Source organism: Lepus europaeus, chromosome 5, assembly GCF_033115175.1.
Source record: "Lepus europaeus isolate LE1 chromosome 5, mLepTim1.pri, whole genome shotgun sequence".
In the NCBI taxonomy this organism is placed as follows: domain Eukaryota; kingdom Metazoa; phylum Chordata; class Mammalia; order Lagomorpha; family Leporidae; genus Lepus; species Lepus europaeus.
Genome location: NC_084831.1, coordinates 152,674,083 through 152,689,889, shown reverse-complemented (window position 1 = coordinate 152,689,889; position 15,807 = coordinate 152,674,083). Strand labels below are relative to the sequence as shown.

Genomic DNA, 15,807 nt, shown 5'->3' with positions numbered 1-15,807 from the left:
TGTTTTTCCCATGCTTTCCAATTGAATTTAGTGTTTTCCACAAATATTTTTCCAATTGAAGATCATGGTTTTGAAATGTATCAAAGGAAGAGATTAGATTGTTTTTCATTATTAAGGTATTATATAAAAATTTTTTTCTTACCCTTTGGGTATGATTATGTTTCATTGTTCTGTAGATTTTAACAGTTTATTTTTTAATTCTGCAGAACAAAATTAGTCCCATTAAAAGGCTGGAAATAATTCCAGAATCTAATTAGAAATTAGCTTTTCTCAGCTCTGGATATTTTATTGTATTAGATACTTAACTGTACCTAAAATTTTATTAATTTTCAAAACACTTTGAATGCTGTGTTTTCCCCCATGGCATATTAGTGTTTTATGTTTCCACACCAACTTTTATTTTACAAAATTTTTTACATGGCAACTTACTTGAAAATACATGAGATCAGTTTATCAGCATTGTATGGCTGGAGTTTAACAAATCTGTGCCCTGAGTTACCAGTTTCTCAAGTTTAGTGATCTGTGTCTGTATTTTCCATGATTTTTCCCATCTCTCCTATTACTGTCATAGAACTTACATGTAAGAAACACATAGGTTTTGTCAAGTGAGATATAGAACAGATTTCTTACACATTTAGTAAATATTAAATTTTTACCTGATTGGAAATTTTATCCTTGGATTTAAGAGGAATTAAAGCTTATTAAGTAGATGTGGAGTCTAAGAAAATTTTGAACATTTACAGAGAATGGTAACTTTTTGTTGACAGGAGTAAAAGTATAATATTTATTGAAGCTAATCTGATAGTTACTCTCCTAAATGGATAGATATGGCCATCGAAGCCGTTGACTAGTTCTGTTTGTAAGGTGACATAAGATACCTTCATTTTTTTCGGAAGACTGACGCTAAGTAGATTGAGATATTCTAGGCCTCCAGTAACTCAGTCTCATGTAAGACATATCCACAAGACCAGTGATTACAAACATTTTCAGACAGTGTTACACTCGCCATAGGGCCAGCATGCCTGGGAAACAGAGGAGGAGACCTAACCAGCTTTAGGTGGGAAAAGTAGAGCAGGAACGTAAAGGGCTTCAGGAGACATTGTCTTAGCAGGTGAGTAGGAGGCAGGCCCACATGAAGGTAAGGAAAGGCCTTCGAGGTAGGACCATCAAAAGAAGGGGGTGGCAAAAACTGGTTTATTTGCCTGCTTAGGAAGTACAGCATTCTGTGTTGTTGGAAAGGGGGTTGTTTTTCTAATAATACTGTTGGTTTGCATGAGCCTGTTGAAATTAGTCCATTTCTATTTAGATACAGGTGACAGCTTACTTATCTAAAGACTTGTGTTTTGCGCAGCCAGTAGAGACAGTACGGGTTACATGCATGGCTTTCAGTCAGGAGGACACTCTTTCTCAGTCAATACTGGACATGCTCTGATGAGTGTATCAGCAACTCACTCTCAGTAGCCCTCCCTTCTCTGCTAGTTAAGATGCTGCTGCTTTTCATGCTGCTGTCAGCTATTAGGGGCTGCCAATACCAATGTGATTCACTCAGTAAACTCACTGCTCCTTTGGTTTTAGTGCTGTGTTAAGACATTGTAGGTACCTTGTTTGCTCTGTTGGTCTTCATCTACTAGACTGTAAGCTTCAGAAGGGCAGAAATATCATGTCTGCCTTTGTCTCCGTGATATTCTGGTGCTGAGCACAGTCCCCAACATAAAACAGGTGTTCAACAGATGCTTGTCAAATGAATGAATGCAGTGTCGTCGGTAGCTTACATAAATAAACTCCTGTAAAAAATAGAGTGTTCTGGTTAATCAAATATCTATTCAATCCATGCATTTTACATTGTCAAATAGTTGAAATATAAGCATGTATAATTCCCTCTTAGGTTATCAAAGAGAAAATAATTTATAATAGATTTGTTTATCATTATGTATGCCATATGTATTTTACAATTTCATTAAAAATTCTAGTTTGTAAGGTAATGCTCAACAGTCTTCATTAATTTTCAGGCATTCTTAGAAATATTAGCCTTCATATATGTCCCTAAAGCATTTTCCACAACTCCTCCATCCTGAAATTGTTTCCACTGCTAGGAACCATAATTTCTTTGCCATGGGACTCAAACCTGGAAATATTATCCTAAATAGAACTTAACTAACAACTAATAAGCTTTGACTTAGGCAGGAATTTACTAGGAATTTTCCGAACAACCTTTTTTTTTAAAAAAAAAAAAAAAAAGGTGGGGTGAGGAGAGGCCTTCCATTCACTTCCCAGATGGCTGCAATGGCCGGAGCTGCGCCGATCCAAAGCCAGGAGCTTCTTCCAGGTCTCCCATGTGGGTCCAGGGGCCCAAGCACTTGGGCCATCTTCTACAACTTTCCCAGGCCATAGCAGAGAGCTATATTGGAAGTGGAGCAGCTGGGACTCAAACCGGTGCCCAAATAGGATGCCAGCACTGCAGGCTGCAGCTTTACTTACTATGCCACAGCACCAGCCCCCAGACAGCCTTTTTATTTGTGTAGATCTTTCTTTTGATGAGTTGTGTTAGTTGGTTTGTCAGATGGTTAGTTCTAAATAAGATGTTTTGAAATTTTCAGTGTTAACAGTCAAAGAAACAGTAAAGAACAATAAAATTTTCAGTGTTAACAGTACTTCATCCAGTAAAGAAGACAAATAATTTGCATAATTTATTTAACAATTTTTGTGATTGTTCCTGAATTTAGATATGTCAATATAAGTTCACGTTAAATCAACTTTTAGTAAGTTATCAAGTACCTTTAAATGCATTGAATGGTTTGGACCTTTGGGGTGAATAACTGGGATGACTGTGTTTTTAAATACAACTTTTTGATGTTTTTCCTCTCCTTTAATATGTCCCGTAGTAACTATAAGATGAGCTTTGTATGAAAGAAATAGAAGACTTAACATCTTAAAAATTGCTTTTGAAGAAAAATATATAAATAAAATTATTCCACAGAAATGTTTTGTTTTTGTGAGAAAATACATGACTAACATTTTTGTTGTGCTAATTATTTTATGTGTTTTTTCTTTTTAAAACTCAGGCTTTCATTAAAGATAGAACCAGGGACAAGCACACCACGTTCTGCTGCCTCCAGGGAAGATTTAGTAGGTTAGTGTGTGGTTTTCTCTCATCATCAAATAAATCAGATTGCCTAATAAGAAGGAATAAATTCCAAATTAAATAAATAGTTAGCACATCTTGTACTGTGTGTAAAATATACTTTTGGTATTAAGATCTCAGTCCTTTCTGGGTTTGTTTTTCATCAGAAACTTGTTTTGAAGTTTGTCAGTGATGTAAAAATAAATAACGCTACCTCATCAGGAAAAATAGGTGTGACAGAATAATAGGTATTTTGTGAATATCATATTCATCTTTTAATTACTAAGAATGCATTGTTCTAGGCAGTGAAATTTGATTACACTAGAATTTTTTAGGTCTCAGTGGAAAATTACAATATTTTGAACAATTTATGACAGTCAATTTTAGTAACTTTTTTTAATGTTTAATACTGGACCAACTACTAAAAATATAAAAATCATACTTCCTGCTTTACCTGTTGGATTACAATGGGGATATTATATGCATATCACAAGTAATCAAAAACATAAAGAAATAATTGATAAAAATTCCCAATGCAGATTTTGACACTAAGCTTCATAGCGTATCTTCTATACATATTTGAAAACCTATCTGGGCCAGCACCGCGGCTCACTAGGCTAATCCTCCACCTTGCGGCGCCGGCACACCAGGTTCTAGTCCCAGTCGGGGCGCCGGATTCTGTCCCGGTTGCCCCTCTTCCAGGCCAGCTCTCTGCTGTGGCCCTGGAGTGCAGTGGAGGATGGCCCAAGTCCTTGGGCCCTGCACCCGCACGAGAGACCAGGATAAGCACCTGGCTCCTGCCTTCGGATCAGCGCGGTGCGCTCGCCGCAGCACGCCAGCCGCGGCGGCCATTGGAGGGTGAACCAACGGCAAAGGAAGACCTTTCTCTCTGTCTCTCTCTCACTATCCACTCTGCCTGTCAAAAAAAAAAAATTAATTAATTAATTAAAAAAAAGAAAGAAAAGAAAAGGAAACCTATGTGGTAAAACATGAAGAAGTGAGGGGACAAGCCATGGCCGTAGGAGGATGAGCATTCCAAGCGGAAGGAAACATTTCAGTCTGAAGCGCTTATATTTGCTTTTAGTTCCTTTCTTAAAGTGGTATTTGGGGCAGACTTTGTGGTACAGCAGGTTCATCCGCTGCCTGGGGAGCCTACACCCTGTGTCGAGTACCTGAGATCCAGTCCCTCCTCCACCTTTGGATCCAGCTCCCAGCAAATGCACTGGGGAGGCAGCAGCTGGTGACTGAGGTCCTTGAGTCCCTGGGATGGAGCTCCTGGCCCCTGGCCCAGCCCTGGCTGTGGTGGGCATTGCATTTAGGGAGTAAACCAGCAGAGGGAAGACAATTCATTCATTTTCTTTCTCTCTCTCTCTCTCACTCTCACTCTTGCTATACCTTTCAAGTAGATGAAAATAGAATAAACATTTTTTAAGCTTTTAAAAAAACTCATTTTAAAACTCTTGGATTTGCATTTCTGTTTCATCTTTAAAGTGAGATTTGGGACAGACATTATAGCATAGCAGATTAAACCACAGCATAGGATGCCTGCATCCCATGTCAGAGTGCAGATTTGACTCCTGGCTCCTCTGGTTCCAATCTAGTTTCCTAGATTGGGAGGCAGCAGGTGATGGTCCAAATACTTGGGTCCCTGCCACCCACATGGGAGATCCCAACTGGGTTCAAAGATCCTGACCTAACTTTGGCTTTTGCAGGCATTTGAGGAGTGAACCAACAGATGAACAATCTCAGTCTCTTTTCCTCTCCTCCTCTCTCTCTGTATCTTTAAGACAAATAAATAATTTTTTAAAGATTTATTTACTTATTGAAAGGCAGAGCTGCAAGGAGAGAGAGGCCTTCCATCCACTGGTTCCCTCCCCAGATGGCCACAACAGCTGGAGTTGAGCTGGTCCAAAGCCAGGAGCCAGGAGCTTCCTCTGGGTCTCCCACATGGGTGCAGGGGCCCAAAGACTTGGGTATCTTCCACTGCTTTCCCAGGCCACAGCAGAGAGCTGGATCAGAAGTGGAGCAGCCAGGACTCAAATCGGCGCCCACATGGAATGCCAGCATTGCAGGCGGCAGCTTTACCCGCTATGCCACAGCACCGGCCTCAAATAAATTTTTTTAAAAAACTGTGTTTTATAAATCTGTGTATTTTTAAATTGTTTTTTACCCATAAGCCTGAACTATGTCAGTATGCATGTAACTTCCAAATAAAGTTGTTTGACCTACCTTATGTTCTTTGTCTAAGAGGAAGCTGAAACTAGGAGTTAAAAAGTAGTGTGTCAAGTTAAAAGAGTGCTGAACCTAGGACTCAGAATAATTCATCCAGATTTTGTCTGTGATATAAAGTCCTGAGCTGATCTGTTTTTTTTTTGTTTTGTTTTTTTTAATTACTTTATTTATTTGAGAGTCAGAGTTAGAGAGAGGGAGAGGAAATGAGAGGTCTTCCATCCACTGGTTCACCCCTAAATGGCACAACAGCCAGTGCTGGGCCAGACAGGAGCTTCTCCCTTAGTGGGGATCCAAACACTTGAGCCATCCTCCACTGCTTTTCCTAGGCCGTTAGCAGGGAGCTGGATCAGAAGTGGAACAGCCATGACTCCAGCCAGCGTTCAAAGGGGATGCTGGCACAGCAGGCAGCAGCTTCACCCACTATGCCACAGCACTGGCCACAGCTGATCTCTTTTAATTCAGCTTCGTCCTGTGTGAACAGGAAAAATATTTACACTGCCTCTACTTAGTGCAGGAAAGACAGATATAAATTAGTGGGTTTGTTTTGTTTGGCATTTTGTGTTTTAGAACTTGGAAGGAAGTATTTTTCATCTGTAAGACAATTAAATAGAGCTAACGTTAACATTACACTTTAAGCCATTTGTGTAATATCAAAGGATTAAAAGTAAAATAATCATTTAAAACTATTTTTCCTTCTATCCCCTTCTTGCCCCCACCTCCTGCCTCTTTTTAATTTAACCCTTAGGTCCTGAAGTGGGGGCATCGCCACAGAGTGGGAGGAAGAGTGTGGCCGCTGAAGGAGCCTTGCTACCACAGACACCCCCGTCCCCACGGAATCTGATTCCACATGGACATAGGAAGTGCCATAGCTTGGGTTATAAGTCAGCATTTTTAATTATCTTTCATGTGTATAAGTTGTGTGTAGTTGATTTTATTCCCTCTTTTCCTTAAGACAGGAGTTATGATGGAGTAAAACATCTTGTTTGCTATAAGCATTTGTTTCTTCAGTCTCTGAACTTAGAAATGAGGTTTTCTGAATTGTGCCTTCATTAATTAGGGAAGATAAATGAACTTTACAAAGAGCCATCATAAGTAGAATCAGGATAGTGATACACCATTTCCTTTCGAATCATAACCTTCGTAACAGGACAGCCATTGTTTATCAAAACCAAAATAAGTAGTAATCTAAGTTCTATAAAAATTACTCTTTATAACTAAATACAAATAAAAGGAAATGCATATTTTGTTTAACTGTATTTGTTTTGCAATGTTACTTTCTCAGAAAAGGGTCCCACATTCACCTTTACCATCATTTTTGAAAAAATTTTATGACTTCACCAAAACTAATTGTAAAACAATTTTTGAATGGACCTGATTCTGAAGATGGAAAAATGTTCTAGTTTGGGTAAATATGGCCAGGTTTCCATAACAGTTTACCTAAACTGTTAGTTTGAAGCTTTCATGGCAAAATCTGTATATGAGAATTCAGGAATTAGTTCAGGGTAGCAGGTAAATCTTTTATATTCTGAATCTTTATATAAAGGTATCTTTTATAGCTGGAATTAGTAAAAGTATAAATATTGAAAAATATTTCTCTTTGTTTCCAGTTTCATTCATAAAATGAACACAGCAGAGTTTAAGAGTGCAACATTCCCAAATGCAGGGCCAAGACATCTGTTAGACGATAGCGTCATGGAGCCCCATGCACCGTCTCGAGGCCAGGCTGAGAGTTCTACTCTTTCTAGTGGAATATCAATAGGTAAGAAGTACTTCTCTGAGGGAGTTCCAACTTAGATAAAGTGAGAATTTAAACAAAATGTTGGAAGAGGCCTAAATGGAAAATATAGAATGAAGTTAATAAGTTTAAAGTGCTTGATGTTTTTGACTCCTTTAGAGAATGCATTTGAAGAATGATGGGAATAGAACATGGGCTGGTTGCACTGGTTAACTGCACGTGGGAATGAGCAAAGGTTGGAGTCGAGTGTGACTCGAGATTATTTGGGTTAAGCAGTTGGTTAGATGTTGTTGGGGGCCGGTGCCGTGACTCACTTGGTTAATCCTCCACCTGCGGCGCTGGCATCCCATATGGGCGCCGGGTTGCTCCTCTTCCAGTCCAGCTCTCTGCTGTGGCCTGGGAGGGCAGTGGAGGATGGCGCAAGTGCTTGGGCCCTGCACGCGCATGGGAGACCAGGAAGAAGCACCTGGTTCCTGGCTTCAGATCAGTGCAGCGCTGGCTGTAGCAGCCATTTGGGGAGTGAACCAACGGATGGAATACCTTTCTTTCTGTCTCTCTCTCTCTCTCTCTCACTGTCTACAACTCTACCTGTCAAATAAATAAATTAAAAAAAAAAAAAAAAAAAGATGTGACACCGTTGCCAAGGCAGGGAAGACTGGAGGAGTAATCATTTGTGTACAGTGTGTTAATCGTGAAGGCTGGCTGAATTTGCACCGTTAAGAATTCTGTTGTGGACGTCTTTAGTCCCTATTGAGATGTTAGGTACTTTGTTGAATATGAATCTAGAGCCAAGAGGGGTAAGGTCATGTCTGAAGTTATGAGAATTAGCATATTTATGATATTTCACACCATGGGACTTGTTGAGATCACCAAGCAAGAGTGTAAATATTAAATAGAAGAACTTCCTCTCATTCAAAGATCTGATTTAATTTTTTGAAGATTGCCGGCGCCGTGGCTCAACAGGCTAATCCTCCGCCTTGCGGCGCCGGCACACCGGGTTCTAGTCCCGGTCGGGGCACCGATCCTGTCCCGGTTGCCCCTCTTCCAGGCCAGCTCTCTGCTGTGGTCAGGGAGTGCAGTGGAGGATGGCCCAAGTGCTTGGGCCCTGCACCCCATGGGAGACCAGGAGAAGCACCTGGCTCCTGCCATCGGAACAGCGCGGTGCGCCGGCCGCAGCACGCTACCGCGGCGGCCATTGGAGGGTGAACCAACGGCAAAAGGAAGACCTTTCTCTCTGTCTCTCTCTCTCACTGTCCACTCTGCCTGTCAAAAATAAAAAAAAAATAATAATAATTTTTTGAAGATTTATTTATTTTTTTTATTTGAAATTCAGAGCTAGAGAGTGAGAGAGAGATCTTCCATCCTCTCTTCACTCCCCAGATGCCTGAAACAGCCAGGGCTAAGCCGAGTCAAAGTCAGGAGTCCAAGACTCAGTCCAGGTCTCCTAAGTGGGTGACCTGGATCTAACTACTTGAGCCATCACCTTCTGCCTTCCAGGACATTGGCAGTAAAGCAGAATTGGGAGTGAGCTAGGATGCAAACACAGACACTCCTATGTGGGATACTGACATCCCAAACGACAACTGAACCACCAGGCCAAATGCCCATTCTTGACTGATTTATTTCTGAAAGAAGGGTGTGCCATCACATCAGATTATGAAGGGCAAGGACCATTAAGTAGGGGAGAAAACCCGAGTGTGGTGTCATGATACCAAGTATCTGAAGGAAGAGGGACATGCTTAGTATCAGTATGAGATGCAGAAAAGGGAGCTACAATGAGAATAGGGAATTGACCAGGGGTCTTGGCAAGATAAGTATGATCTTGACAAGAGTTGCTTCATAAAATGGTGAAGGCAAAACCTGTATTGGAGTGGATTTGAGAGTGGGAGGAAAGAAAGGTAAAGAGAGGATTTTTTTTTTTTTTTAATATTTATTTATTTACTTGAAAGGCAGAGAGAGAGAGGTCTTCCATCCACTGGTTCACTACCCATATGGCTGCAATGGCTGGAGCTGGGCCAATCCAAATCCAGGAGCCTGGAACTTTTCCCCTATCTCCCACGTGGGTGCAGAGGCCCAAAGACTTGGGCCATCTTCTATGCTTTCCCAGGCCATAGCAGAGAGCTGGATTGGAAGTGGAGCAGCCGGGACAAAAACCAGCACCCATATGGGATGCCATCACTGCAGGCAGTGGTTGCACTCGCTACACCACAGCATTGGCCAAGAGAGGGGATTGTATAATGTCTGTATTAGTCAGCTTTTCAGTACTGTAGCAAAATACCTAAGGCAAGCTACTTTCTAAAGAAAAGAGGTGTATCTAACCCAGTGTAGGGTGGAAGTCCAAGCAGCATGGCACAGTCTCTTGCCAGGGCCCCTGTCCACCTCACACCACGATCTCTCTGTCTAGGCCCTGTTGCTCTTCCTCTTATACCGACAGGACACAGAGCTCCTCCCTGAGTACCTGATCTAAACCTTATCACTTTCCAAAGACGCCACCTCTAAAAGCCCTGGTGGGATCAAGTTTACCTTCTTAACACCACTGGCATGTGACTCTGAGGATTAAACTCTGGGAATCTGGGGGATGGAGGCCATATTCAAATTGTAGCAACTTCCTAAACTTTTATTTATTTTCTGGATCTTAAATTATTTCAATTCATCATTAGAAAATAATCCGTATCATTTTAATTTTTAAAAAGGGATAAAGGAGGAAAATGGTTTTTCTTTTTGATTAAGTAGCAGCTCACTCAAAGGCTAAGCCCGCTGTGTTACTGTGACTGTCTCAGTGTTGATAAATGGCCAATGGAAAGAGATACAAAAGGAGATTTGTTTTCTTGACATCTTTGGCCTCTGAGAGTTCCACACCCTGAAAACAAAATTGCTTCAGAGTTCTCAGCACCATTCAGCAGTTGATTTTGACGTTCCCCTTTTTATAAATGCCAGTGATGACAAAATTTTTGGCACAGAAGATATTTATCACCTAAAATACCTCTTTAATAATGTTGCAAGTTGCCTGTGTGCAAATGACAAACTCAGTCTGAAAAATAGTACACAATAATTTTGCAAAAAAAAAGGAATTCTTTTCAGTTAAAAGTTTCTTATACCTATGGGGACAGACGTTTGGCCTCACAGTTAAGATGCAATTTGGGACACCCATAACCCAAATTGAAGTGCCTGGATTCGAGTCCATTCCCAATTCTTCCTACGACTGTGTAGCCAGAGAGACAGCAGTGATGGCTCATGTACTTGGATCCCTGCCACCCATCTGGAAAACCCAGATTGAGTTTCTTGCTCCTGGCTTCAGTCTGGTCCAACCCAGATTCCTCTCTCCCCTACCATCCCTGTCTCTCCATGTCTCTCAGTTAGTTAATTAAAAAAATTTAAAATCTTTTGATTAATGAATCTTGCATGCCACTTGAAGCAAAAACTAATACTTTTTTAAAGATTCACTCATTCATTCATTATTCATTTGAGAGGCAGAGAATGAGAGAGTGTTTCCATCTGCTGGTTCGTCTCCAAGTGACCACAGCAGCTAGGTCTGGGCCAAGCTCCTGAAGCCAGGAGCCAAGAGCTCCATTCTGGTCTCCCATGTGGGTGGTAGGGCCCCCAGTACTTGAGCTGCTTTCCATTGCTTTCCTAGGCACATTAGCAGGAAGCTGGATGAGAAGCAGCTGCCAGGAATCAAACTGGCATACTGATATGGGATGCCTGTTTCTCCAGTGCCAACTTAACCCTCTGTGCCACACCACCAGCTCCAAAATAATAATTTTTAAAATTACTTCTATCAAATGCTTTGTATTTGACTTTTTCCTCATCCTAACTCTTTTTAGATTTCATGTTTGAAAGAACAAAGAGACAGACACACACACACACACAGAGAGAGAGAGAGAGAGAGAGAGAGAGAGAGAGAAAGAAATCTTCCATCAGCTGGTTCACATCCCAAATGCTTTTAACAGCCAGGGCTGTAACCAAAAAACCAGGAGCCCAGTCCAGGTGTCCCAGCTGTGTAGCAAGCACCCAGATACTTGAGCCGTCACCCTACCTCCCAAAGGTGTGCACTAGTAGGAAGCTGGAATTGGGAGCAGAGCTGGGTCTCAAACCCAGGCTCTCTGCAGATGAGATTCACATTTCCAAAGTGGTACCTTAACTGCTGCACCAAGCCCCCACCCCACTCATCTTAAGTGTGCTAATGATGATCTTTACTTTCCATAGGCGAGCTTTTGGTTACCACAAGATAGTTAACAACCTGTTTCATTGGGTTACAGTTAGGGTCTCAGTTTAGAGATTTCTAAAGCAGATTTTTCGCCTTTGTGTTAATCTTTTTGATTATTCTAAGGCTGGTACTTGGTAAACAGTTGAAGATTATTGCATCCTTTTAGTAAATTAGTAACATTACACATAGGCATTTGCCTTCCAAGATTTTTGTTTTACAACTTTAAATCTATTACCATGAGATGGTAAAGGTTAACATGCATACACAAGAATCTTTCCCTTAACTGTAGTTTTTATGTGCTATTAATCTATACCATGGATCCTGAGAAAGTACTATTTTAAAAAATCAACCAGGGCTTGAGACAGTGACCCCAAACAATTTCTCAAGTGGAAAGTATGTCCTGGCTACCCTAGAGCAGTGCTGCCTGGCCAAGGAGGCATGTCCACCCTGAGCTCCACGCCACACTGCAAGTGTGCCTCCATTGCCACGTGCACCGCGTGCCGCCACCACCACCAGCGGTTTACCTCTGGTTCCTCACCTCTGCTACACATTACAGGGAAGATGCTTCTGTGCCTGTTACTCAGTTCACCAAGAAGGGGAACTCATGCCCTTCCAGACACGTGGGAGAGGCCTTCTTCAGCCGCCTGTAGTAGCCACCTCGTAGCATCAGCGTCAGACCCCAGTTACAAGTCTGGCAGACGCTTCCTCTTAATCTTTCGGAGAGCCAGGGTTACCTCTCAGAACTGAGGTCTGCTGAAGCTGTTTTGAGCTCTCCAAAATCTTCACCCTTCACATGTTTTTCCAGCCAGTTTTAAACTTTCTATTTAAGGACCATCTTAAATGTTACAATGGCCAAAGAGGAAATTGTTACTTTGTTATAGTACCGTTTGTTTCTGGTTTTTGTTTTTTTAATTCCATCCTCTTCAGCTTGTCTATCTTAACAGTGAAGAATTGAATTTTTTTAAGCTTTTTACTCCTAGGGTAGTAATGGATTTCACTAAAAAAGACATATGCCATGAACTTCTAAGGATTTCATAATAATATTGGTCCTAAGTTATGAAAAACCTGAAAAAATTGTAGTGTGCATTCTCTGAAGGGGGAAAGTGATCTATTAAGATAATGAGTTTGAGCTGTAAGTTGAGTATGCAGGAGTTTTGTTTTTTTTGTTTTGTTTTGTTTTGTTTTGTTTTAGTGTTTTATAATGTTAGGTAGTCTCATCAACTATATTTCAGTATATTGCAAAATAAACCTAGCAGCAGTGATATTAAATTAATATATGTGTATATTCATCTGCAATGTGATTGACATCTTGGGAGCCAGCTAGGGAATGTATGAAATCAAAACTGGAAGAATAATTCTAAAAATGGAACAACTTCTGATTCAGGTAGCAGTGATGGTTCTGAACTAAGTGAAGAGACCTCATGGCCTGCTTTTGAAAGGTAAGAGAAGTCGTCCATTTGAACTGCTCTGAGTTTGTCTGTCTTAAAGTACATAATAATATGAATTTTAAGAAATAGCACTTACACCTAAGGGACTATTTTAGTTTCCTGATGGTAAAATAAATTTAGAAATTGATATTTTACTTTCAGAAATGTAAGTAATGAGAATGATTAGTTGATAGTTTATCTAATGTGTATGTTTATTTCGTGGCTTGACACATGTATTTGAATTTTAGTGCATTTAAAATTGTGACTCAAAAATAATAACTACAAGGCATTTAGCCTTGCAGTTAAAACATCGCATCCCATATCTTAGTTTCTGGGTTTGATACCCAGCTCCAGCTCGGGCTCCTAATGCAGACCCTGGCCAGCAGTGCTGAAGGCCCATGGGTGAGTGCCTGCCAAATACATGTGGGAGACCTGGATTGACTTCCTGGCTCTCAGCTTTGGCCCAACCCAGTGCAGGCATCTGGGGACTGAACCAGTGGATGGGAGCTCTCTGTCTTCTCTCTCTGCTTCTCCACCTCTCACAGTAAATAAATAACCAACTACAGTCAACTCACTACCTGTGTATTCAGAAATGAAATTATTTCCTTAAGTCTGGTTTATTTTAAGACATTTTATGGAATGAGTAGTCCGTTTCATCCTCTGCTGCTTTCTCAAGGACAAAATATTTTAGTAGATTTTAAATTATGCCGTAAATAAAGCAGCTTGAAGTTCAGATTTAAATTATCGTAAATTCAGAATTTGCACCTTACTGAAATACTCCATCAGACTCCCAACTTCCTTATTGCTTTAAGCTGTAAAGCCATCATCTGCTTGCAGCAAATACCATGTTATATTGATCTTTAAATACAAGATCTCCCTAAGAATGTAGCCAAACAACACAAATAATTATTACTAATAGTTCTTAAATATTCATTAGAATCTTAGATTATTTCTAACCATTCCACTTCTGCCATTTTAAACTCCTGAGATATTTGACTCTTGAACAAAGTAACCTCTCCATTTTGTACATAAACGAAGAAACTTGTAAGGCAACAAGAGTGTTGGTAATGCCATGTTAAAACTGGAGTTGAGAAACTGGGTGTTTGACAGCAGCGGTGAAGATGCCCTGAGATACCCTCATCCCATGTTGGAATGTCTGGGTTCAAATCAGCTCCTCTTCCAATCCAGCTCCCTGCGTACATCCTGGCAACAGAGGATGGCTCACATACTTGGGTCCCTGCCGCCCAAGACTGGCCCAGACTGAGTTCCAGGCTCCTGGCATGCAGTGGCCCATCCCTGGCTGTTGGGGGCATTTGGGGAGTGAACCAGAGGGTGAACGATTCACTGCCTCCCTTCACCTCATTTTCTCTCCTCCTCTCTCCCTCTCCTGTCTCTCTACACTGCCTTTCACATAACACAAAAACAGAGCTAAAAATATTTAGTTATCTAACTCCCTATCAGTCACTATTTCGTAGAAAGCAATTTGAATTATACTTGAATCAGTTAACTTTAAGCTAATTGGAAGATTTAGATCATGTTCCAGACAAAACTTCATAGGTATTTATCATCATTATGTGATTAAGATTTTACTTAGAAGCCCTATATTTCAAAATACTTTTATTCCTTTCTCCTTTCATTATCGATGTTCTCGAAGTTTGTTCTTTTAGTTTGGAGGTTTCTTAACAGTTTATTTTTACATGTTGTTTCTTTCTAACCTTTACTTTAAAAAAAAAAAAAAAACTTTATTTGAGAGGTAGAGTTACAGATAGTGAGAGGTAGAGACAGAGAGGTCTTCCACCCACTGGTTCACCCCTCAAATCACAACAGCCGGAGCTGGGCCGATCTGAAGCCAGGAGCCTGGAGCTTATTCCAGGTCTCCCACTTAGGTGCAGGGGCCCAAGGACTTGGGCCATCTGCTGCTGCTTTCCCAGGCCAGAGCAGAGCTGGATTGGAAGTGGAGCAGCCAGGACTCAAACTGGCGCCCATAAGGGACGCTGGCACTGCAGGTGGAGGATTAACCTACTGCACCACAGCTCCGGCCCCCCAACCTTTACTTTTAAGTTCCCCCCAACTTTTACTTTTAAGTCTCTTTATTTGGGTTTTCCAGAAGTGAGAAAGACGCAAGCATTGCCTTGGCCATGTACAGATTGTGTTTCTGCTAGAGAAAGAGCATAACACTATCAGATACTGTGATGACAGGCTTCATTATAATACTTAGATAAAGGGGCTGGCGCTGTGGCATCGGGGAAAGCTGCCGCCTGCAGTGTTGGCATCCCATATGGGTGCCAGTTCAAGTCCTGGCTGCTCCACTTCCGATCCAGCTCTCTGCTCTGGCCTGAGAAAGCAGTGGAAGATGACCCAAGTCCTTGGGCCCCCGTGTTGGAGACCCGGAAGAAGCTCCTGACTCCTGGCTTCAGATCAGCACAGCTCCAACCGTTTCAGCCAATTGGGGAGTGAACCAGCGGATGGAAGACCTGTCTCTCCCTCTCTCTCTCTTTCTCTGCCTCTCCTCTCTCTGTGTAACTCTGACTTTCAAATAAATAAATAAATATTTTAAAAATTTTAGATAAAAATATTGACTAGTAAAATGGCTTCCTAAATTGCTTGAGTTATGTAAGTGTTTAACCAGAATTGTGTTGTCTTAAACAATCTATTCTCATCCCAGCAGGCTGCTTGTGAAGAGTGTTTAATGGTGTTACTTTCATGTCTCAAAACAGTATTTTTCTTGTATGACAAATATTTTACTTTGCAGACATTTGCAGCTAAAAAATCCACTGTACCTATGCCAAGTTGAAGTCAGTGACCCTGGGGACATTTTGAGAACAGTTAAATGCATGCTGGCCTGCAGGATTCAGATGTGAAATAACAAAAAGTGAACCAAGAGCTGGGGTTTAGAGTACTGCTTGTGGATAGTGAGCGTGGAACCATACTCTGAATGTTAGCTTGTCACTCGCTGTTCTTTTTTCTTAGACATCAAATATGTTGTTGCTTACATTACTAAAATAATGCTTTTTGTTTAAAATATTTGTCAGCAGTGCTACTTTTGGCTGTTTTCAGGCAAAGGAATACCAGTGTTTTATGTGTT

The 15,807-nt window shown here is 41.1% G+C and overlaps 1 protein-coding gene across 5 annotated transcripts in view; it reads left to right on the top strand.

The window, feature by feature from the left end:
* Window positions 1-15,807, top strand: part of RALGPS2 (Ral GEF with PH domain and SH3 binding motif 2) — a 183,134-nt gene that overhangs the window by 148,829 nt on the left and 18,498 nt on the right. For all 5 annotated transcript variants that reach the window (XM_062192965.1, XM_062192961.1, XM_062192963.1 and 2 more), the window contains exons 11-14: window positions 3,063-3,130; window positions 6,099-6,234; window positions 6,961-7,112; window positions 12,680-12,734. In XM_062192965.1, the coding sequence (XP_062048949.1) occupies window positions 3,063-3,130; window positions 6,099-6,234; window positions 6,961-7,112; window positions 12,680-12,734 (411 nt within the window). The remainder of the gene's footprint in view (window positions 1-3,062; window positions 3,131-6,098; window positions 6,235-6,960; window positions 7,113-12,679; window positions 12,735-15,807) is intronic.